Below are 24786 nucleotides of genomic sequence, written 5' to 3' on the forward strand. Positions count from 1 at the left end.
CTTCTTGATATCAGCCACTTCAGTTATGTTCGGTGGTACATCCCGTGTAGGGGTTTGTCCTCCCATGATGGTCCCTCCTCCAGCACGTCTTCCTCTGTTCCCCATTGCCTGAGACATTCCCTGAGCACGTCATCTGTTGGGGCCTTATCTTGGATGTACTTGTGGATCTTGGATGTTTCATCCTGGATAGTGGCTCTCACACTCACTAGTCCACGGCCGCCTTCCTTCGGCTGCTAGCGTACAGTCTCAGGGTGCTGGATTTGGGATGGAACCCTCCATGCATGGTGAGGAGCTTTCGCGTCTTAACGTCTGTGGTCTGTATCTCCTCCTTTGGCCATCTTATTATTCCCGCAGGGTATCTGATCACTGGCAGGGCGTAGCTGTTTATTGCCTGGGCTTTGTTCTTGCCATTGAGCTGACTTCTTAGGACTTGCCTTACTCGTTGGAGGTATTTGGCCATTGCCGTCTTCCTTGTTGCCTCTTCGAGGTTGCCATTTGCCTGTGGTATTCCAAGGTACTTGTAACCATCCTCAATGTCTGCTATTGTTCCTTCTGGGAGTGAGACCCCTTCTGTGTGGACTACCTTCCCTCTCTTTGTCACCATTCGACTGCACTTCTCAAGCCCGAATGACATCCCAATGTCAGAGCTGTAGATCCTGGTGGTGTGGATTAGTGAGTCGATGTCCCGCTCGCTCTTAGCGTATAGCTTGATGTCATCCATGTAGAGGAGGTGACTGATGGTGGCCCCGTTCCTGAGTCGGTATCCATAGCCAGTCTTGTTGATTATTTGGCTGAGGGGGTTCAGACCTATGCAGAACAGCAGTGGGGACAGAGCATCTCCTTGGTATATGCCACATTTGATGGATACTTTTGCCTCAAGGGTGGTTTTCCACAGCCTCATCGAGTTTGCAATGAAGTCTCTTAGAATCCTGTTGATGTTGTACATCTCTAAGCATTCAGTGATCCATGTGTGCGGCATTGAGTCATATGCTTTCTTGTATTCAATCCAGGCAGTGCACAGGTTGGTGTGTCGGGCTCTGCAGTCTTGGGTGACTGTTCTGTCAACCAGGAGTTGGTGTTTGGCTCCTCTGGTTCCTCTGCCAATGCCCTTCTGTGCTTTGCTCATGTGTTGATCCATGTGTCCACTTATTTTAGCCGCAATGATGCCTGACATGAGCTTCCATGTTGTGGAGAGACAGGTTATTGGGATCCTTCAGGATCAGGATTGTGCGCCCTTCGGTAAACCATTCAGGGTGCATCCCATCTCTTAGCAGCTGGTTCATTTGTGCTGCTAGGCGCTCATGGAGTGCAGTGAACTTCTTTAGCCAGTAGGTGTGAATCCTGTCAGGGCCCGGTGCTGTCCAGTTCTGAATACCTGAGACTCTTTCTTTGCTGTGATGGTGACTGGATTCTGTTCAGGGAGGTTGCTGTGGTCCTTTCTCAGAGCCGCCAGCCACTGTGCATCGCTGTTGTGTGATGCCTCCCTCTCCCATATACTTTTCCAGTACTGCTCCATTTCCAGCCTTGGGTCTGCTCTGCTGTTATTACCCTGCCATTGAGCGTACACTTTGGCAGGTTGAGTTGCGAACAGTACATGTATATATATACATGCCTTAAGGACATAAAGACCTGAATGACCTGCAATTTTCTGATGTTAAACTCTGACAAAACTGAAGTTATTATACTTGGCCCCAAACACCTCCGAGACAAATTATCTAAAGATATAGTTACTCTAGATGGCATTGCCCTGGCCTCCAGCAGCACCGTAAGGAACCTTGGAGTTATCTTTGATCAGGATTTATCCTTTAACTCCCACATGAAACAAACTTTTTTCACCTACGTAACATTGCAAAAATCAGGCACATCCTGTCTCAAAATGATGCCGAAAAATTAGTGCATGCATTTGTTACTTCTAGGTTGGACTATTGCAATTCCTTATTATCAGGCTGCCTGAATAAGTCCTTTAAGACTCTCCAGTTGATCCAGAATGCTGCGGCACATGTACTGACAAGAACTAGGAAAAGAGATCATATTTCTCCAATATTAACTTCTCTGCACTGGCTCCCTGTAAAATCCAGAATAGATTTTAAAATCCTTCTCCTCACCTACACAGCTCTTAATGGTCTGGTTCCATTGTATCTTAAAGATCTCGTAATACCTTATTACCCCACTAGAACACTGCGCTCCCAGAATGCAGGATTACCTGTGGTTCCTAGAGTCTCCAAAAGTAGAATGGGATTCAGTTATCAAGCTCCTCTCCTGTGGAATCAGGTCCCAATGTGGGTTGGGGGGCAGACACCATCTCCACATTTAAGAGTAGGCTTAAGACTTTCCTCTTTGATAAATCTTATAGTTAGGGCTGGCTTGGGTGAGTCCTGAACCATTCCTTAGTTATGCTGCTATAGGCCTAGACTGCCGGGAGATTTCCCATGATGCACCTCTTTCCTCTCTCCTTCTATATGCATTTTTATCCCATTATTGCATGTTACTAACTCGACATCTTCTCTCTCCCGTAGTTCTGTGCTTTCTCGTTTCTCTCCTCTCCTTCTGTCACTTTCAGCAGGTATTTCTGATCCGGAGCTGCAAAGACTGGATCTGTGGTTGTGGGCCACCTGCTGCCCCCGTGTCCCTGCTCAACAACTGCTACTACAGTTGTTGTTATTAGCTCTGTAACTAATATTGACATTAGTTTTCCTATAGCTGTCATTCCTATTATTATTAATTTATTAATATTTACACTACAATTACATTTCTACTATTTTAAAAAATCTAGGTGGTATTGTGCCTCCCCCCCCAAAAAACCTCTCTTTTTCTCTAAACCTCTCCCTCTCTCTCTCAATCTCTCTCTCTCTCAAAACTTAACACGGCAGCGGCGGATGGCCGCCCACCACTGAGTCTGGTTCTGCCCCCATTTTCCTGCTTGACAACTGCTACTGCAAATATTATTATTAGTCTTATTACTATCATTATTTTATTAATAGTACCACATTATTATTATTATTTTAAAATTCTATGTGGAATTTGCATTGTGCTACTGGATTCTCTCTCTCTCTCAACCACCCTGAGTCTGGTTCTGCTTGAGGTTTCTGCCTCTTAAAAGGAAGTTTTTTCTTGCCACTGTCGCCAAATGCTTGCACATTGTGAGATTTGTTGGGTCTCTGTAAATAATATTATAAAGAGTACAGTCTAGACCTGCTCTATAGGAAAAGTGCAATGAGATAACTTCTGTTATGGCGCTATATAAATAGAATTGAATTGAATACATACCAATGAATTGTATTTTGGCATCTTGAGGGCTAAGGGACAGCCTGGCAGCTGTCTGGCCCTCACAGAAGGCGTGGATCTCTTCAACTTTACTGCTGAGCCCGTCCTGTGAGGGCAGGTACTCCTTTATCTCTGGCCTTGCAGAGAAATACAATCATCAGTGTCAATATACACATAGTTACATTTAGATGATGTTAAGAGTTTGGCTAATAAGTCAACTTAAATGTTAAGTGATGAAAACATACAGACCAAAATAATGCATATCACCAGAAGATTGTTAGTAAGGAGATTGTTATGATAATGTGATATGAGTGCACACTGTAAAGTATTGGCTGATCGATGCTGCCAAGTATGGAGTTGATCCACGCGATGCTTTGTATTTGATGCGAATCAACTTGAAATAAATAATTCATGGCCCCCCCTTTGCCCACAGTGTTAAAGGGGTATTCTAACAATTTAGAACTCCACTTTTCATATATATAATAGTTCAACATTTTGGTAATATAAGCTAATTTGCTTTCTAGCCGAGAGTTAGATGAGAAGATCGATATCAATCTTATGTCTGTGCTTCAAGCTAAGAGCTGGAGTCAGGATGTGGTTAGCTTAGCTTAGCTTAGCATAAGGACTGGAAGCTGAGAGAAACAGCTAGCCTGGCTCTATTCAAAGTGAAAAAATACACATACCAACAACTGAGTAATTAAAGTGGCAATCCTTAAGATTTCAATCCTGGTTGATTTTGCGACACCTAGTTACTGGTGGTAACAGCAAATGCTGTTTAATACAACAGGTCACAGAATTCTGAGGCAGCAAAACAAACTACTGTCGTTTTAATAAAGAAGTCAGGCAATGCTGCACACGACATGGTTACCTCGCTGAGAAGCTGGGAGCGTGCAGCCTGTCACCTGCAGCTCTTCATCAACAGCTCACTGTAGCTGCTTCTTCTTGTTCCATTACTCCCTGCAATATTTCAAACTGATCTGCCATCAAAAAATGACGAAATGTTGTCTTGTTTTGTAGATGCATTTTTGATGAACCATAGCGGTCAGTGTCAAGCTCACTGACAAACACATTGCATTTTCTGTGAAAGTCAATTTGTGTTTCGCCAATCAAATGCTTTTAATGTGAAGCTGCAGCAGTAGGAAATGTTCGGTTTGCGTTAGCAGTAACTTAAAGATCCAGTATGTAGGATTTAGTGGCATCTAGCGGTGAAATTGCAATTTGCAACCATTTGAATACCGCTCGCATCACCCTGTCCTTCCAAGCATGTACGGTGGCCGCGAAACTCGCGAAAATCGTGAACGGCCCTATCTAGAGCCAGTGTTTGGTTTATCCATTCTGGGCTACTGAAGAGACATGGCAGTGCAACATGGCGACCTCCGGCCGGGCAGCTGTGACTTAGTGGTAGAGTGGGTCAACCACTAATCAGGTTGGCGGTTTGATCCAGGCTTCCCCAAGCCCACATGTCGAAGTGTCCTTGGGCAGGACACTGAACCCCAAATTGCTCCCGAGGGCTGTGCCTTCGGTGTGTGTATGAGTATGTGTGAATGATTAATTAGTTTCTTTGTACTGATGAGCAGTTCTGCCATCAGTGTGTGAATGGTGAATGTGATATGTAGTGTGTGAAGAATTTTGAGTGGTCGGAAGACTAGAAAGGCGATATACAAGTATAGTCCATTTACCATTTACCTCCATAGAAGGGAACCCGCTCCCTATGTAGATAAAAGCGGCTTATTCTAAGGTAATGAAAACACGACGATTCTTATTTTCAGGTGATTATACACTAATGAAATATACTTAAATAAATATTATATTCCATTTCTGCTAATAGCTCCTCCTAAATGTTACACACTGGACCTTTAATACAGCATTTTTCCTGGGAATGTTGCCACAGACACCCAGTTTGTAATACTGCAAATGTAAAGACTTTCATATAATTTCATCAGTGGGCCATAGGCTCAATCACCATTGTGTTAACTCATTTGGTTATAGATGGTGAGCGAAATTTATTTAAATTAAAATCTTCGAGACTGCCACTTTAACATGTATCTTTGTTTAATTCGTACACAAACAGAAATGTAAAAACTACAATTTGTCTTTTTATGGGAAGTTATGTTATGTGCTGGAACTATTTCTTGGTGATCAGCCAGGCGCAGTGACTAGGAGCAGTGAGTTTTAGTGAGTAGGTATATACTTTAAAGTAAAGCCGTGAAAAACTGTTTGGAAAATTGAGTGGTACCCCCTGTGACTAGTGAATTGACTTTGACAAGTAAAATCAGTGGTGTTACCCTTTAAAATTAAGAGGCAATATGGCAGAGATGGAAGAAAGCTATCTTAGCGATGCCATTAGTATATTCTTTGAAGTGACACTGTTTACACCTTTAATTGTTTAAGAGTTCTAGGCAGCCATTAAGGCATTTGTTTATTCTATATCTCAGTGATATGTTTGTGTTGGTATTATGATATTATTGTGTCCAATCTCCCAAAATATTCTCTCAGTGTGTGTGACTCACAGCGAGGGCTGGTGCTTCAGTCCCCGAGCCAGATGCTGCAGGGCTGACAGCTCTGCTACCTGCTGGACTGATGGGGAACCACCTGCAGCAGGAGCAAGCATCAGCCGCCCACTTAGGTAGTCACCCAGGAGCTACACACACACACACACACACACACACACACACACACACACAAAAATATAGATAACAGTGAGATGGAAACTGGACCAGTGGTTAAAAATGTACTACTACTGCTCCTGACTGTTGTGAACTGATGTTGTCACCTGCTGGTAGTGGAACTCCACATAGAGGTCACTGTTGAAGGACAGAGGGTTTCTCCACATCAGTCTTTTCAGGGACAAGAAGATGGAGCCATCATCCAGCAGGAAGTCAAACAGATACTCTTCAGCATGGAGGGGACGCACCATCCCGTCTGACACAGAAGGAGCAGAGGAGTAAGGAGGAGGTGCAGGACACTGATCTGATAATCTGTCACTTAACACTTACCTGTTTAACTCGCATCTAATGTGGTATATAAGGGGTTCCCTCAATCAGTAATGTTACATATCTTTAAAGGGTCAGTTCACATAAATAATTTAAAAACGTATTTTTTGGTTTTATATGCTGAGGTTTTAAGATATCTCTCTCTGAGATTTCTGCTGCCGCCCAGACACAATAAAGTCAAATGGAATATCCACTGTGGTGCTCAAAATGTTGATAGGGTGTTCTGTGGATTATTCAGAGTAAGGGGGGCACTGTTTCTGGAAAGAAATGCTACTGTTGATTTTATACATTTTAAAAATATGTATTTATTATTTTCCAGTAAACATAACATTTGAAAGCAAAATCGTCAGGTGTGCCTTGGTGTGTTATTACTGTGACACAGTCATCTGTACAATAATTTGTCATTTCTGAGCTGATTTACCGAGCATGTTGCTGTCCATTTTTTGTTGACCACATCATCTACAATCAAATGTGGTAATTACAGTTAAACGCGCCTTTCCTCCTGCTGGTGCATTGTGATTGGCTGCTGTTTGATTTGATTCAAAGTATATTGGTTCATATGCTGCACACGTTTTTATAACATAAGTTTTCATCTCTGGGCTGGATATAGTCATTCTTCATTCATATAATCAGTATAAGTCATTCCAAGTCAAAAAGCTTCAATGTCCAAGTGAAGTCAAGCCTTTTTTGATTTTGTCGAGCCCAGTCTTCAGTCCTCTTATTCATAACTCAAATCTGACTGAAGTCCAAGTCGTGTGTCCACACCTCTGCTTGATACTACTAGAGCTTAGTGAGAAAATGCGTTGCTGTGTAATTTAGGTGACCTGACCCTTTAAATTTGACTGACAAAAACATTCATTTCAGTGTTAGATGCTACAGAATTTCAATGGAAAAGGCACTGAATCTGCCTGTAAAGCAAACTGTAGGAGAAAAGGCAGAAGCAGAGGAGGAAAAAGGCATATAAATTCAAAAGGTATTATTATATTTGACTCAGGATAATGACAGTATCAGTCTGATTTACCTTGACGTCGGTTGGCGAGGATGGAGAACTCTCTGATTTCTGTGAGATTTGAGATGCCGATTTCATTACAGAACTTTGTTGCCACATCTGCTGCCATCTAGAGGAAGATAAAAAAATACAAACACAGAATATTGATGATAAACTAAAAGATTGCTGGTTTTGTTCGTAGATAAGTAGTTTTAAATAAGTCTTACACTGAAGCTGTGTATCTTGATGGTGAAATCCACTCCTCCTGGCAGCTGAATAGGAATACGTCGAGAAGTTTTGCCAGCCTGCAGAAAGCCAAGAAAAAATCACTTCAGATGTAAATACAGATAATGATGGAATGTAACAGTTGAAATATACCATGAAAGACATGCTTTTATTTGCTTGAGTGTGTAGGTTGACTTGCCAGAATGGCCTCCATCTCTTCATGAGAGGGGATGTTACGGCGACCACCAAAACGGAGAGATCGCTGAAGGTTATCCTGACACACACACGCCAGCTCTGAGGACACATGTGTTATGAAGAGTGTGTGCACTGAAAGAGCCATTATATATATATATATATATATATATATATATATATATATATATATATATATATATATATATATATATATATATATATATATATATATATATATATATATATATATATATATATATATATATATTCTTAATGATTAGCTGACACTTTTTACATTACAATGAGTTGTAAAGATAAGCATTTTTGTGGCAGTGTGTGTGTTATTTGCAACTGATGTGTATATGCCAGCGTGTAAATATATTGTCTTGTGTTTCTTCTACCTTGGTACATGTGTTCGTAGTCCTGAGAGATGTCGTGTAGGTGACGTGTGACGTAGGGCTGCAGAGTCCCAGAACAGGGGAAGAACCCAGTCACCAGGTTGAACAGCCGCCAGCCGAGGGTACAGATGGATCTGTGGAAACAACACACAACGATCAGAAAACAATTGAGAAGTTTAGGAACTGCTTAAGATTTTGCTTTTTCGAGATTCTGTTTTGGTTCACAAGCCTTGCCTACTGCTGCTTTTACCTGCATTTTACTGTATATGTACTTTAGATTTTGGATGGATCTGTCATTCATGTCGCAGTGAAAAAATGCAATTTCTTTGTAAAAAAGATAAAACATAACAACTAATAATCATAACATAACCCTCTAATATAGTTAAGTTATCCAACATACTCATGTGTTTCTGTGTTAGGGAACATTAAAATTATCCTTAAAATGCAAAATTACAGTGGATAAAACACCCCTGGAAATATTGGCTCGGTTCACTGTGTAACACTTTTATTGTATGTATTTTACATTTTCCACAAATGAAGGAAAATTTAAATTACTGAATGAATGAAAAAAAACAAACACATTATTTCTGCAATAGTGTGGCCAACTTCTGTAATGAATGTCCCACCCTTCTGTGGATGATGAGTCAATGCAGACAGCATGCAGAAGCTTTCAGCCTTTTTGAACTAGACGTGCCCCATGTCATTCTCCATTTTTCACTTTCACAAAAATTCTTTTTGGGCCACTTGGTGGCAAAACTTCACAATAGGCTAAAAATCACACACATTTGACATATTATGATCTTGTGAAGTTTATATAGCTAATGTGTTAGCAAACTTTCAAAGCATTCATTTTGAGTCATGTTTCTGTCCATTTGACCAATTTAAGTCCAATATTCAGTCCTTTTTTTATCTCTGTTTGGTCTCCACCAATTCCTGAGAAAAATATCTGGCCCTTTAGCTGCTAAATGCTCCACTATGTTCACCAGCTAGTCGCTAACTGTGTCTGTCTGCTGTTTGGCATTGATTAGTGTACAGGTGGGTTTATTAGACAATCCTGTCATTACTCAGAAATAACATGTATTGAAAATGTTACCAAAAACTTCAATAAATGAGACACACTCACTTGGTTGGGTTGTTGGTGGTTTGCTTGATGACCTGGCAGTAGATTTCATCTCTCAGCAGCATCTTTTCCTTCCCTAACTGAACAGAACAGAAACTCTTCTTTAAATCCAAAGTCTATTTGAAGTCCATCAAACTCAGAGATACACAGCAACTCATAAGCGCTTTCTAAATGCAGTCCACTAGATACACTGTTTGAATGAGCACTGACCAGTAAGATGTGGCTCAGACAGTCTGACTGGGTGTTATTCTTCTTTGTTGGCATGTCACCCATGAACTGCATCACGTCTGGAGGGACAGATAAATGGGAGGATGAAGGAGGAACAATGTCTCAGTGTGTATTAATATGGTTTGTGTGGATGCACTCACTCATGAAGCACTGGACAGATAAATCATTGATTTCAGGATCACTGTAGAGAATGAGGGACTCCTGTATGGGAACCTGGATTAAAAAAAACACAATGCAGTAAATTAGTTTTATTTTTTCAGGAAGTCTCACTGACATCAAGATCTCAGAGAGACCTGAGAACAAATTACACACTGACATATCTAGACAAGACAATTCAGTCATCTGGTGTCATGGTTGTTCACTTTGATCTCATCTAATGATGTTAAATATCTCAACAACTTAGGTAGCATGGCTTTATAAATAAAACAGGTATGCTGATGCCTTCTGGATGTCAGTAATGACCTCTGACCTTTTCATATAACTCACAGTGTTGAGTACCATAGCGGTCTGCAGTAATGAATTGAATGGCACTGTGGTACAGTGCATCCGGAAAGTATTCACAGCGCTTCACTTTTTCCACATTTTGTTATGTTAAAGCCTTATTCCAAAATTGATTAAATTCATTATTTTCCTCAAAATTCTACAAACAATACCCTATAATGACAACGTGAAAGAAGTTTGTTTGAAATCTTTGCAAATGTATTAAAAATTAAAAAAGAAAAAAATCACATGTACATAAGTATTCACAGCCTTTGCTCAATACTTTGTTGAAGCACCTTTGGCACCAATTACAGCCTCAAGTCTTTCTGAGTATGATGCTACAAGCTTGGCACACCTATGTTTGGGCAGTTTCTCCCATTCTTCTTTGCAGGACCTCTCAGGCTCCATCAGGTTGGATTGGGAGCGTCACAGCCACAGCCATTTTCAGATCTCTCCAGAGATGTTCAGTCGGGTTCAAGTCTGGGCTCTGTCTGGGCCACTCAGGGACATTCACAGAGGTCTCCCGTAGCCACTCCTTTGTTATCTTGGCTGTGTGCTTAGGGTCGTTGTCCTGTTGGAAGATGAACCGTCGCCCCAGTCTGAGGTCCAGAGTGCTCTGGAGCAGGTTTTCATCAAGGATGTCTCTGTACATTGCTGCATTCATCTTTCCCTCGATCCTGACTGGTCTCCCAGTTCCTGCTGCTGAAAAACACCCCCACAGCATGATGCTGCCACCGCCATGCTTCACTGTAGGGATGGTATTGGCCAGGTGATGAGTGGTGCCTGGTTTCCTCCAGACATGACGCTTGCCATTCAGGCCAAAGAGTTCAGTCTTTGTTTCATCAGACCAGAGAATTGTGTTTCTCATGGTCTCAGAGTCCTTCAGGTGTCAATCTCCAGGCGGGCTGTCATGTGCCTTTTACTGAGGAGTGGCTTCTGTCTGGCCACTCTACCATACAGGCCTGATGGGTGGAGTGCTGCAGAGATGGTTGTTCTTCTGGAAGGTTCTCCTCTCTCCACAGAGAAACGCTGGAGCTCTGTCAGAGTGACGATCGGGTTCTTGGTCACCTCCCTGACTAAGGCCCTTCTCCCCTGATCGCTCAGTTTGGCCGGGCGGCCGGCTCTAGGAAGAGTCCTGGTGGTTCCAAACTTCTGATGGAGGCCACTGTGCTCATTGGGACCTTCAATGCTGCAGAAATGTTTCTGTACCCTTCCCCAGATCTGTGCCTCGATACAATCCTGTCTCCGAGGTCTACAGACGATTCCTTGGATTTCATGGCTTGGTTTGCGCTCTGACATGCACTTTTTTCTGATATCGATCCTTGTGGGACACCTTTAACAATCATTTGGGGACTTTTATCATCAGCAACAACAGTCTGATATGATTTGAAACAGGTCTAAGTAGAATCATTAAAACCAATGGAAAGCACCTTATTCAAAGCGATTATAATCTATATTAACAATGGATTAAATGAGTGCTTGAATATGAAAGGGTTTGCTCGTAGTGATGAACCCACAGAGAATTTTCATCCAGATCTTCAGTTCCCCTCAGCCCTATGGAGTTTTCTGCCCCACAACTTTACTGTTTTGGTTCACTCTCATCACTCTCATCACTCTCATATCATCTTTCCCAGCCACAGAAGGCAGCTGTTTTCAGCTAAAAAGCTCTAAAAACCACTGTACACTACCTGCCTAGTGTCAAACAGCAGAAAATCAAAGACAGTGGCGCATTTACCAGCTAAAGAGCCAAATATTTGCCTCAGAAGTTAGCAGTTACCAAAAACAGAGCTAAAAGGTGATGGAATATTGGACTTTTGCTAATGTTGGCCACTGTTTGCTAACAGGTTTTCAATAATAATAACTGAATATGTTGTGTTTATAACTTGCTTCCGCTTCCCCTAAGTGGCTAAATATCAGTAAATGCAGGTTTAACAAAATGTTGTGATCAAAAATATCAAAAGCCTTGGATAGATTTACAAAGAGTGCAGCACAATGATGTTTTTTGTCACACCAGTTAACACTGTCATTCGCAACTGCAGTGGAGGCAGATATGGTACGATGAGTAGGTCTAAAGTCTGACAGCTGTGATTGATTATTGTCTTCCAGAAAGGCTCATAGTTGTGAGCTGACTAGTGATTCTAGGATTTTAGACAGCCAGGACTGCTTAGATATAGGCCTATTGTATATTGATACAGATGTGTCCATGTAGGGTAACTGTAGTATGAGCAATTACAAACCATGGGATGTGATATTAGAAAGATTGTACTGTCTTACCTCTGTGTGTTGAACTGCTTCTGAAAAATTCCTTCCACTGGCTGGCAGAGTGGTAGTCCCCACTCTTTAATAAACAAATAATGGTAGCACAAAATTAGCCACGACATGTTATATAAACCCAAACCATCTGAACATAATCAACAAAAATACTTATCATTCTTCTATCATACCTAAAGTACTTCATTGCAAACTCAGCCATGGCTGAGTGGATCTCCAACTCGTGGACTGAGCCCTGGACTGAGCCCTGGACTGATCTCTGAACCGATCCCGGTACCGAGCACCGGAGTGAGGCCTCTCTGCTGGGCCACTCTGAATCAGTGCTGCCCATGGATCTGCTGATGGGACCTGAAGACGGGCCCTTGGGTGGACTGACAGGTCTAGCGCCCCTCATGCTTTTCCTCCTGTTATCTCTTCGGTCAAGGTGGAGACAGTGGTAGTCCGGGGCTGCAGATGGCTGGGTGAGGTTGTCTGGGAAAAGACCTGAGCGCCCTCCCATGGTGCCAAAACACCAGCCTGGTGGAACACACACAACAATGTTATTTGATGGGAAGGAGATTTTGATTAGCCGTAAACAATGAACATAATAAGGCATATCTAACCCTAAAAACTATCACAGATAGTATGTCTGGCATCCAAATAATGACCTCACCTCTCTCAAGTCCTTCCATTGGCAGCAGTTTGATGATGTCACCCTTGCTGAAGCTGAGCAGACTTTTGTCATCTGTCACAAAACTTTTCAGGGCAACCACATGCCCTGAGTCCTAGAGAGCAGGGAGAAAGATGTCTGGGAGGGTGATATATGGACTTAAAGTGATGGGGCTCTAACACAAGCAAGGGGTCACATGGCCAAAAGATGCTACAAAGAATCAAAAGCAAAGATGGTGAAATGAACAATGATGATTAAAGAATGACAAAGTACCCTGATGAGCTCCTGGAGGAAGAATCGGATCATGGCAGTGATCTGAGGGGCTCTGGATGACAGCAGCACCAAGTTTTCACTCTTTAGCTCCAGTTCCACTCTGTCTGCACCCTGGAGGTCTACTGACAGCAGCTCTGCAAAACTACATTCATGCTGACCTGAGTTTACACTCTGGGCAAGAATTATGAGCTGAAAGTGACTACATCAGGCAATAAAAAGCAAAACTTGAATGAAAAGCAGATAATGCCTGTGACAGTGTTATTAGCATCACACCTTATTCAAAAAGGATGATAACAGAAAAAAAATCTCAGTTCTACAGAACTTTTTAGCATCTTTCAGCTCAGTACTGTGGTTTAACGGTCCACAACTTTACTGTTTTGGTTCACTCTCACAGCCTCATCAATATTGTTTCCAGCAGCAGGTAATTGTTTTCAGTGAAAAAACTCCACCTGTACACTACCTGCTCAGCACCAAACAGCAGACAAACAAAGTTAGTGACTAGATGGTGAACATAGTGGAGCATTTAGCGGTTAAAGAGCCAGATATTTTTCTCAGGAGTTGGTAGCAAGACCAAAAGCAGAGTTGCACTGCCCCCGCGTGGCCAATTAAGACAGGTAAATAGTTTCTACATGATTGTAATTATGCCACATCCCTGGATCTGTCCCAGTTCTAGCATTTCTAGAGAAATAAATTGAGGGGAGTACAAGATGCAAGTGCACTGAGAAAAATGGTCTAAAATTCAGTTGAAAGCGATAAAGAACAAGTTTGTAATCTGGTTTTAAAGTCAGACTGGTTTGAGTTGCAACAGGTTTTTAAAAGAAATCCTCTGGAAATCAGTCTAGAAGCTCTTTGTATCATAGACTGCTACCAGTTGACTTGTGTGGCAGATAGAGGATTCATATAGTAAAATGTAGTCTGAGATGTGAGTGACTGAGATTTGGTGTGATGTTTTCAGTTTTCTTTGTCAGAGTTAAAGGTAGGGTATGCAATTTTAATCCAATACACGTCTTTTTGTCAAATTCAGTGAATATCTCCTTAAGCTAGCTGTTTAAACACAGCCCTGGCTCTGTAAATGCTAAACAAACAAAGTGGCTCGGACTGGGCCACACAACACTATTCCAGCCATTCCAGCCATGATTTGTGTGTCAGGTATCATTAAATGACTTGCCCACGGACATTCAGCTTACTTTCTAGTTTGCCAAGATATGCTGCTGTTGTGATGTTAGCTATAGTAGCAGGAGAGTTGTGTGCATCGCTGTCTGGAGCTGCTGTGCTGCTCTGGGAAACATCTCGTCCTCTCTGGCTGTTAGCTTCGCAGCAGCAACTGTAGGGACAGTTTGCTAACCCACAACCTAGCTAACGTTAGTTATATTACTTGCTACATTGTTGTTCGCTCTATATCATGGTATTTGTCGTGGTATTGGATTTCTTCAGAATCGCATACCCCACCTTTAAGACGCTTGCAGCAGCGTTGTAAATGAGCTGAAGATGAGTGGCTTTTTGGGGCAACCTGAGAAAAGACCATTACTCTAGTAGACAGAGTTTAGATGAGCGCCAGGTCTTTTTTCCTTTGCACCAAAGACAATTTGTCTGTACTTAGCTGAATGAAATTCAGGCATAGAGTCTATGGGACTGGTGCGTGGAAGGTGATTTTTATAATTTGGCCGAATAGAAGCAGGTGAAGGTGAAACTAAATGACATATTTTGACCTGTCATAGCAGGAAAAGCACAAATGTTACTAACAACATTAATGATGGCTCTGTACTATTCAAGTGTCCCAGTAAGTCATGACAGTGTTGTAGTGAGCCAGCATGCACAATACCAGGACACAGAAACTGAAGCAGTTAAATGGAATTCAGCCATCATTCATTTTATCATTTACACCTGTGCTTTTCCTACTGTGACATGTCAAAATGTCTTGTGGAAGAAGGCCCGTTGAGCCTCGGAGAACTCCGCACATCATGTTGTTTCTCTCAGATACATATCTGCCAAGTAGGATATATAGTAGGTAGTAGTGTACAGTGGATTACTGACATATGGACTAAATATGAACTCACTGAAAGTGAAGATGAGAAAAAAAGCCCTTTATCAGGATAAAAATTAGGCTTGTACCTTTTCTTTTTTCCCTCCTATTCGGTGTACAATTTCTTTGAAATTATACAAAAACATTTCAATAACATGCAACATTTCTTTGAAATTGTGCAACATGTTATTTGAAAGTACGTTTAAGTATATACAATGTTCTAAAGATGTTTTTCTCTTGTTATGTGTTACCTTAATATGTCTTGTTATATTTTGGACTTCTTGATACATAGCTGTGTCTTCGCAGGGCCAGATTAACCTACCAGGTGGCCCTGAGGCAATAATGAGCTGCTGGGCCCCCATTAATCCCATGTTTCTCACACCACCTGTGCAGTGCAACCCTGCGTACTTTCTCCCCTCCACACAGTCGTCCAATCACGGTGTCAAGTTGGCGTGAATGTCCGATTGTCAGTTTCAGAAAGTTACAAAAAATTGTCAGACACAGCCCCCCCCAATTCCGATGTTGCAAAGGTGTGGGGGGAGGGGGGGGTTCCAAAGCTATTCGAACCGTCCGACAAGCAGTTCTGATGGAGTATACTGGCGCCTTAAAACTGGAGCCTTTGGGGCCCCTTGAGTTCTGGGGCCCTAGGGGCCACTTTGCCCAGTTGGTAATCCAGCCTTAAGTCGTGTAATCGCATTTAGGATCGGCCAATTATTTAGGGTGACATAGAAATAAAAACTAACTAATTAACTAACTTCCTGTCTTGGAGACATGACTTGAACCGCATTATGTGGAAACTGAGAAGTGAATTTGAAAAAAAGTGATTTTGCATAGTTTCTGCTGTGTTTGTGTATGTAGGCTGCATGTTTACCTGTAGCTTCTGAGGATACGGAGGTGTTTGGGGTTGATGCCTGATGCTCTGACCACCTTCAGGAGACGAATGCCACGATGAGACACACCGAAAACCTGAGCATCTCCACTGTCCAACTGCAACAAATACATACATAGAGGAAATATTCGTGAGTGATTAGTGGTCTGTCAACTAATGCCATTGATGCATGAAACAAGACAGAAATCCCAACCGGTATACCCATGTAAATACTGTATATGTTGTCACAATAAAATCATTTTGACCTTGTCAGTGGATAATTCTGCAGCACCACATAGTAGAATTTCTACCCTGTTACTTTTAAATGAGCATCATTCCAATCTGTCTTGTCAAGGTCTTCTTGTATATTTATTTTCCAAGCATTTAATTTATCTAGTGTTGATCCAGTACTATATGCAACCAATATGCTGTAATATTTAGATACATGTAGCTTTTTAATTGTAAATATTTAAAGAAGTGTTTTTTAGGGATTTGATATCTCATATCTCATATGACATAATTGATCCAAAGAAAGCAAAACTCTGTCTACATAAAGATCCATAATTTTCCGAATACCTTTTATATTCCATGACCTAAATCCTCCATCCTTTTCACCAGGTGTTAACTGTTCATTACCCCAAATAGGAGTAAATTGAGACAATACAGGTATATCACCTATATGTTTGCAGCGTACCAGACTGCAATTGTATTATTTGAGTTTTTTTTTTTTACGTTTCTTCAATGTCTTAATATCCAAAGAGTATAAATGTAATGGTAGATCGGGAATGGACTCTTGCTCGATGCTTACACAGGCTGGGTGCGCAGTTGTACAGAAATAATATGATGCTGAGGTAATACCATCTAATCTAAACATTTCGGTGTACCTTGTCATTTTTTATTAGATTTATTCAATATACTATAGTATATTGTGTATAGTAGTTGAATCCATTTAAGAAAAGTCTGTGGTGGTTTATTCCCTTTTATTTGGGTTCTGCATTCTCCAAACTACAATTAATCTTAGATCCTTCATATAGTTAATCAGTGTTTTTCTAGTTTGTACATGAGTTGTATCAATTTGGGTGGATCTATCCAACACTGGTCGAGGGCACAGTTAAAATCTCCTCCGATAAAATATATTTATATTTATAAGATTGAGTTTTTGTGACAAAATATTACTTTTAACAATAATATACCTTCCAGATGGATCCTCCTTGCATGAGTATTATAGGAAGCATGAAATTACCTGGCCATCTTTTATTCAAAGAACGTATGGCTGAAGGAATCAAATGTGCTTCCTGTTGAAAGACTTTTATCAAGACTTTTATTTTATCAATTAAATTTTATTTATATAGCTCCAATTCATTACAGAAGTTATCTCATTGCACTTTTCCTATAGAGCAGGTCTAGACCGCACTCTTTATAATATTGCAATTTGACCACGTTAAAACAATATCCACTGGTCTAATAAACATCAACTGCGAAATATGTAAATAAGTAAAAAATAAACCCAGTAGGGTCCTTTGATCTTTAGAAAGTAGTCAACTGGTAGAACCCGGAGTCAGAAACAAACAGGGTAAAGCTGCTTTTAGCTACTATGCTGCACACAGATGGAACCAACTTCCCGATGATCTCAAATGCACCCCAACTCTAGCCACTTTCAAATCTAAATTTAAAACTCTGCTGTTCTCCTGTGCCTTTGATTGACTGGTCTCTGTCCTGCACTTTCTACTATCTATTTTATTTTTATCAAAGCTTTTTAAACCTAATTTTATTCTATATGAATTGATTTCATTCTGGTTTTTATCGCTTATTGTTTTTGAATGTTGTTCTAATGCTTTTCTTTGCCTACGTAAAGCAGTGTGCCTTCTGACTTCTGGGGGTAAATTTCTTCAAGACTGCTAGAATTAGGCTGAGTATATTTAAGTTAGTTACGGAGTTCTGCAAGGTTCTGTACTTGGACCGATTCTATTGACCTTATATATGCTTGCTTTAGGCAATATTATTAGGAAACACTCCATAAACTTTCATTGTTATGCAGATGATACCCAATTATATCTGTCGATCAAGCCAGATGAAACTAATCAGTTAGCTAAACTTCAATGTCTTAAGGACATACAAACCTGGATGACCTGCAATTTTCAGATGTTAAACTCAGACAAAACTGAAGTTATTGTACTTGGCCCCAAACACCTCCGAAAACTCATTATATCTAAAGATATAGTTACTCTAGATGGCATTGCCCTGGTCTCCAGCACCACCGTAAGGAATCTCTGAGTTATCTTTGATCAGGATATGTCCTTTAACTCCCACATGAAACAAACTTGAAGGACTGCCTTTTTTCACCTATGTAGCATTGCAAAAACTCAGGCACATCCTGTCTCAAAATGATGCAGAAAAACTAGTCCATGCATTTGTTACTTCTAGGTTAGATTATTGCAATTCCTTATTATCAGGCTGCCTGAATAAGTCTTTTAAGACTCTCTAGTTGATCCAGAATGCTGCGGCACGTGTACTGACGAGAACTAAGAGATCATATTTCTCCAATATTAGCTCCTCTGCACTGGCTCCTGGCTGGTGTGCCTGCATGTGCCATCCGACCTCTGCAGCTCATACAGAATGCAGCAGCTCGGCTGATCTTCAACCTACCCACTCCGCACCCTCCACGGGCTGCAGGTGACTGCTCAAATCCAATTCAAGACACTGGTACTTGCCTACCGTGCTGTGAATGGCTCAGGCCCATCCTACATCCAGGACATGGTCAAACCATACATGCCAGCCTGTCCACTACGTTCTGCTACTGCCAATCGGCTTGCTACTCCCTCACTTCAAGGGGGCCCACCTACTGCTCAACAAAATCACGACTGTTTGTGGTCCTAGCTCAACAATGGGGGAACAAGCTCTCCATTGACATCAGGACAGCAAAAAATTCTACACATCTTCCGTCGCAGACTGAAAACTGTTCAGACTGCACCTTGGCCCACAAACCCCCCCCAAAAAACTCTTTCTCTATCTCTTATTGTTGTTACATTTGAAGCAGTTCAGCGTATTTGATGAAGCTGATGTAGTACATGATTCTTGCAATTTTTGGTTCTATATCCACATGGTTGAAATGCGCTTATTGTAAGTCGCTTTGGATAAAAGCGTTAGCTAAAGAAAATGTAATTTAATGAAAAACACTTTGAATTGCCTCTGTGTTTGAAATGTGCTATATAAATAAAGCTGCCTTGCCTTGCCATGCAAAGTCACAAAACAATGGACACTGAGATGGTTTCCATTTTTTTTTAAATCTCACATTATCCCTAACTTTGTCATAACTCTTTTTGTCATGCTCACCTTTACAGGGAACAGGCGGGTAAAGTAGTTTTCCCAGTTGTCTCGAGCAGCAATGACAATTCTCTTCTTCATGCTGTCATTCTGGATCGTGCTTATAGTCGTTCCCACATTGAAATTTGCTATAGAGGGCAAATGGTAAAAATGGGATAATGGAGAGAAAACGAATGCAGAAACAAATTAGAAATGATACAGTGTATATTCAGTGAGTATTCTTTCCAACCACTTTTGAATTACTTAAGCTTGTAACAAAAACATTTAATCAACATTGTAATAACTGTAGCATCCAGCTTTATGATGATCTGTCAAAACTCTCACCCAGCAGGTCCTTCATCTTCTTCCTCTCCTCTCTGCTGATCCTCACACAGCTGTCAGAGTAGGTGTCCCTCATAATCTAAAAAATATCACACAATGACAATGTGAAGAGTTTGAAGTCTACTGCCTCTAAAGTGCAAAAGAGATAATGAGTGGATCAGAGGGTACTGAAGAAAAATATAATATGATCACTCAGTAAACCACAGTATATCAGGTTTAATATGATGGCACCTGTAAATATGCTAACCTGTTCACATAACAGATTGAGGATGTAGGGCCAGTTGAACATCTCTCTGGGGTAAAACACCTGTACACAAATAGATGATACTTGAGGTTAGTGAAGGGGGCTTTTAACAAGAAGATTTCCAGTTCAAATCCCCAGTGTAGTGAAAGGCATTATTGATGAATCTAATACACTTGTGCCAGTCTGAACACAGCTGTATTTGCTTGCTATTTCTACTGTGTTAGGGGTAGATGGAAAGTTCCCAGTAAATATTCATTCATTCATTATTTATTTTTTCAATCACTTCAGTGTACACTTCTAACACAAAATATAAGCTACAATATGTAACAATGTAATACACATTCCATGATCAAAAAGGAACAATATATATATATATATATATATATATATATTTAATCATTTTAATAAATATCTTGATCGGCTGAGAAAACATGGGAGGGGAAAGTGAAATAAAAGCTCCACAGATAAAATTCTCCCCTTCCTCAGTAACTACCATTGAGGTGCCATTAAGGCAAGCACTAAATTGCTAAATAGTTGGTTGTGGTTGCACTGGGCAGCTCCTAAAGCTGTAGGTGGGCCGCAGTGGCTCGCAGAGGAGCCGACACACACACCCCCAAATCTCATTTATGTGTTGTGTGGTCTGTGTGTCAAGCAAGTCGACTGGTTGATTCAACTCCTTCGAAATGGAGACAAAAAACAAATATAAACGCATTACATACAAGTAGAAAAGAAACAGCCACACGCCTACTTGCAGCCCAAAGAAGCATAATTCCAACTTAATTTGTGAATGTCAAGCAGACTGCTGCTGGAGAGGACCATACGGTTCAAGGGTGACACACCAGTGACAACTTGTCAGGATATGCCACTGACCTATATTTCCGTGTTGACGCACGGCAAGTCTCCAGAAAGGCAGCAATTTTATTACATTTGCTGAACTGATCGGCACATCCCAGCTACAGGATCTTGACTACGTCTTCTTCTTTTTCTCTGGGCCCCTGCCAAACCTGACCAGTGATGATATGTTTAGCCGTGTGTCTTCATTCTGCAGCTGGCTGTCGAGGTAGTGTCTAGCAAGACGATGTGGGCTTTGTAGATAATTGGTGGACTTTCTGGGAAGACCTGGTCTGATTAGGAGAGACAGCATTCATCCCACTTTGGATGGAGCAGCTCTCATATCTAGTAATCTGGCTGAGTTTATTAGTGGACCAAAACAATGACAAACTAGAGTTGAGACCAGGAGGCAGAGTTGCAGTCCTACACGCTTCCCTGCACTTTCAGAGCAGTTACCCACCAAAAACTCTTTAGTGGTGGTGTCTGCCCCCCGACCACTTAAATTAATAAAATCAAAAGTTAACAGAAGAAGAGTTATACATAAAAACCTAAACGAAAACGCTGAAATAGCACAACAAAATAGGAGAATTAAATGTGGACTATTAAACATCAGTCATCTAAATCTGTACTAGTGAACGATTTAATATCAGATTATCATATTGACTTATTTTGTCTTACTGAAACCTGGCTGGGTCATGAAGAATATGTTAGCCTGAATGAATCCACTCTGCCCATTCATATTAATATTCATATTCCTTGAGGCACCAGCCGAGCAGGTGGAGTTGCAGCCATCTTCGACTCAAGCTTACTAATCAACCCAAAACCTAAACTAAATAACTAACTCATTCGAAAGCCTTGTTCTTAGTCTTTCACACCCAACCTGGAAAACACAACAGCCAATTCTATTTATTGTAGAGTACCGTGCTCCTGGTCCTTATTCTGAATTTTTAACTGAATTCTCAGAGTTTTTATCAAGTTTAGTCCATAAAACAGATCTAATTATTATAGTTGATTTCAATATTCATGTGGATGTTGAAAATGATAGTCTTAGTACTGTGTTTATCCACAGCCACTCATTGTTTTAACCACACCCTCGACCTTGTTCTTGTATATACCATTAAAATTGACCGATTAATAGTCTTTCCACAGAAACCTTTTTTATCGGACCATTACTTAATAACTTTTGAACTCCTATTACTGGACTACACGCCATTAGGCAAAAACTCCTACTCTAGATGTCTATCTGATAGTATATAGACCTATATCTAACTTTCCTTTTTCTCTCTAAGATCCTTGAGAAAGCAGTCGCCAATCAGTTGTGTGACTTTCTAAATAACAATAGTTTATTTGAGGACTTTCGGTCAATGGGCTTGTCTCTGTACTTGTCTTGTTAGATCTTAGTGCTGCATTCGACACCACTGACAATCACATCCTATTACAGAGATTGGAACATTCACTTGGCATTAAAGAAGCTGCACTAAGCTGGTTCAAATCCTATCTATCAGATCAATGTCAGTTTGTACATGTTAATGATGAGTCCTCTGTGCACGCCAAAGTTAGTCACGGAATTACACAAGGTTCTGTGCTTGGACCTATATATGCTTCCTTTAGGCAATATTGTTAGGAAACACTCCATAAACTTTCATTGTTATGCGGATGATACCCAGTTATATCTATCGATCAAGCCAGATGTAACTAACCAGTTAGCTAAACTTTAAGCATGCCTTAAGGACATAAAAACCTGTATGACCTGTAATTTTCTGATGTTAAACTCAGACAAAACTGAAGTTATTGTACTTGGCCCCAAACACCTCCGAAAACTCATTATATCTAAAGATATAGTTACTCTAGATGGCATTGCCCTGGTCTCCAGCACCACCGTAAGGAATCTCTGAGTTATCTTTGATCAGGATTTATCCACAAGCTTTTTCAAGGACTGCCTTTTTTCACCTACGTAACATTGCAAAAATCAGGCACATCCTGTTTCAAAATGATGCCGAAAAACTAGTCCACGCGTTTGTTACTTCTAGGCTGTGGCACGTGTACTGACAAGAAGTAGGAAAAGAGATCATATTTCTCCAATATTAGATTCTCTGCACTGGCTCCTGTAAAATCCAGAACAGAATTTAAAATCCTTCTCCTCACCTACAAAGCTCTTAATGGTCAGGCACCATCGTATCCTAAAGAGCTCATAATACCTTATTACCCGACTAGAACACTGCGCTCCCAGAATTCAGGGTTACTTGTGGTTCCTAGAGAGTCCAAAAGTAGAATGGGAGCCAGAGCCTTCAGTTATCAAGATCCTCTCCTGTGGAATCAGGTCCCAACTGTAGGTTCATCACTACGAGTGACACCTCAGTCATTTGATCCAATGTTAATATAAAAACATTGATTAGAGCAGCTTTAAGTGAATCATTGGTCTCCTGATAAATGTCCTGTGTGTGTGTGTGTGTGTGTGTGTGTGTGTGTGTGTGTGTGTGTGTGTGTGTGTGTGTATAAATATATCTTACTTCTTTTCGCAGGAACAGTTTTCCCAGCATGTTAGAATAAGAGAAGTAAACATCAGAAGAGAAGCGGTGGAGCTGGGAGCGAATGCCCTCCTCATCTGGCATCACATCTACAGGTAACAGGAGATGAAGGTCACTGACTGACATGAACTTCCTCACATTGGATAACACTGGGCTGAATGCTAGTTAGCAGCATTTGTCAGCTAAAATCCATTATATAAAAGGCCTTTTAATCCACATAACATAATGTCTGGAGAACATGATGTGAACGACACCCACTGAGAGACGGGGTAGCCATCGGCGGCGGGTCAGGGATGTTCTGAAGGATGGGTGCTGGGTGCGGAGGAGGTGGCGGGGAGTCGGGGGGATCAGGCAGAGGGTGCTGGGAGCGCTGCGAGCCAAACATGTCCTCCAGGGAGCGCTGTTTCTGCCTCATGTTGTTGGAGATGACACGCGGACCCCTGGTGAAGGGAGGAGAGGGCTGTGGGGAGGGGGTCCTGGGAGGAGGTTGCTCTCTCTTGACTGGTGGCGGAGGAGGCACCCACTGTTGCAAGCAGGAAGAAGTGGAAAATGTGAGGACGTAGCACGCAGTATATTCCCAACAGAGATACTCAACACGAGACAGAATAATAAACCTAACAATAGCATTTATTTTCTAGAGAAATTTAGATACATTTTCTTTTTATTTGTAGTTGTAGTTCGACTTTCCAGACCATCCTAACCTTCTGTTGTGGCACTGGTGCTTTGTTTTTGAGTTTGGCCATAGCTTCTTCTTTGGGGTCACTCTTCTTTATAAAATGCCGTACAGGAGGTCTGTGAAGAAGATCAAAACAGTAAATCACAAACCTTACAGAAGTTATTATTTCTAATGAAGGAGGCCATTGTGGGTTCAATTTACTCCTCATTTAGCTGGAGACCCCCAAGAATAATATAAAACTCTCATCAATCATTAAAAGTACAACTGGAAAGTTTAAAAGTAAGTAAAAATGAATTGTTATGGGTGTCCTGGTTGCATAAGGGGGCAAATATGCATGCCATATAATCACAATGTCCCCAATTCAAATCCAAACAGAGACCTTTGTTGAATGTCATTCTCTCTCTCCCTGAAGCAAACGTTTGCAGGGCCAGCCCTGGGATTTTGGTGGCCCTAAACAAGATTTTGTTTGTGGCCCCAAAACACTCCCAGCACAAACAACCAAATCACCCACACTGCTCATAACTGAATGAACATGCGCACACACACACACACACACACACACACACACACACACACACAAAAGAAATGGACAAATTGATTGTCAACAAAACTAACTTTATTTGAAAACAATGTTCATTAAAAGATATTAAAATTTGAGTTAAGTAAGTTAAGAAAGACTTTTGCAACATGTTCCCTCAGCAGCAGTCATGTCAGCTGATGAGACAGATTTTCCTGGTGCAGCGGAGGTTGCTCCAAAATATTTCAATAACGCCCTGAAAAGATTATACATTAGATTAGAATCCTGGACTTTCTAGCCAGCTTGGCAGGTTAAATTATTGTGGCTATGTTCACTTTAATGTTGCAAGAAAACATTGGTAGGCAGGTAA

General features: G+C 41.1%; 1 protein-coding gene across 1 annotated transcript in view; it reads right to left on the reverse strand.

The window, feature by feature from the left end:
* myo15b (myosin XVB) overlaps nt 1-24786 on the reverse strand; it is an 81915-nt gene that overhangs the window by 6016 nt on the left and 51113 nt on the right. Inside the window, exons 43-63 of the mRNA XM_044178562.1 lie at nt 23925-24015; nt 23482-23746; nt 23206-23312; nt 19868-19927; nt 19624-19699; nt 19309-19427; nt 15979-16094; nt 13085-13226; nt 12815-12926; nt 12336-12678; nt 12166-12229; nt 9552-9624; nt 9394-9470; nt 9187-9263; nt 8067-8197; nt 7670-7764; nt 7473-7550; nt 7279-7375; nt 6038-6186; nt 5775-5905; nt 3268-3401 (exon numbers count right to left, since the gene is read on the reverse strand). Of these exons, the coding sequence (XP_044034497.1) occupies nt 3268-3401; nt 5775-5905; nt 6038-6186; nt 7279-7375; nt 7473-7550; nt 7670-7764; nt 8067-8197; nt 9187-9263; nt 9394-9470; nt 9552-9624; nt 12166-12229; nt 12336-12678; nt 12815-12926; nt 13085-13226; nt 15979-16094; nt 19309-19427; nt 19624-19699; nt 19868-19927; nt 23206-23312; nt 23482-23746; nt 23925-24015 (2537 nt within the window). The remainder of the gene's footprint in view (nt 1-3267; nt 3402-5774; nt 5906-6037; nt 6187-7278; nt 7376-7472; nt 7551-7669; nt 7765-8066; nt 8198-9186; nt 9264-9393; nt 9471-9551; nt 9625-12165; nt 12230-12335; nt 12679-12814; nt 12927-13084; nt 13227-15978; nt 16095-19308; nt 19428-19623; nt 19700-19867; nt 19928-23205; nt 23313-23481; nt 23747-23924; nt 24016-24786) is intronic.

The sequence above is a fragment of the Siniperca chuatsi genome, linkage group LG20 (genome assembly GCF_020085105.1).
Source record: "Siniperca chuatsi isolate FFG_IHB_CAS linkage group LG20, ASM2008510v1, whole genome shotgun sequence".
Lineage (NCBI taxonomy): Eukaryota > Metazoa > Chordata > Actinopteri > Centrarchiformes > Sinipercidae > Siniperca > Siniperca chuatsi.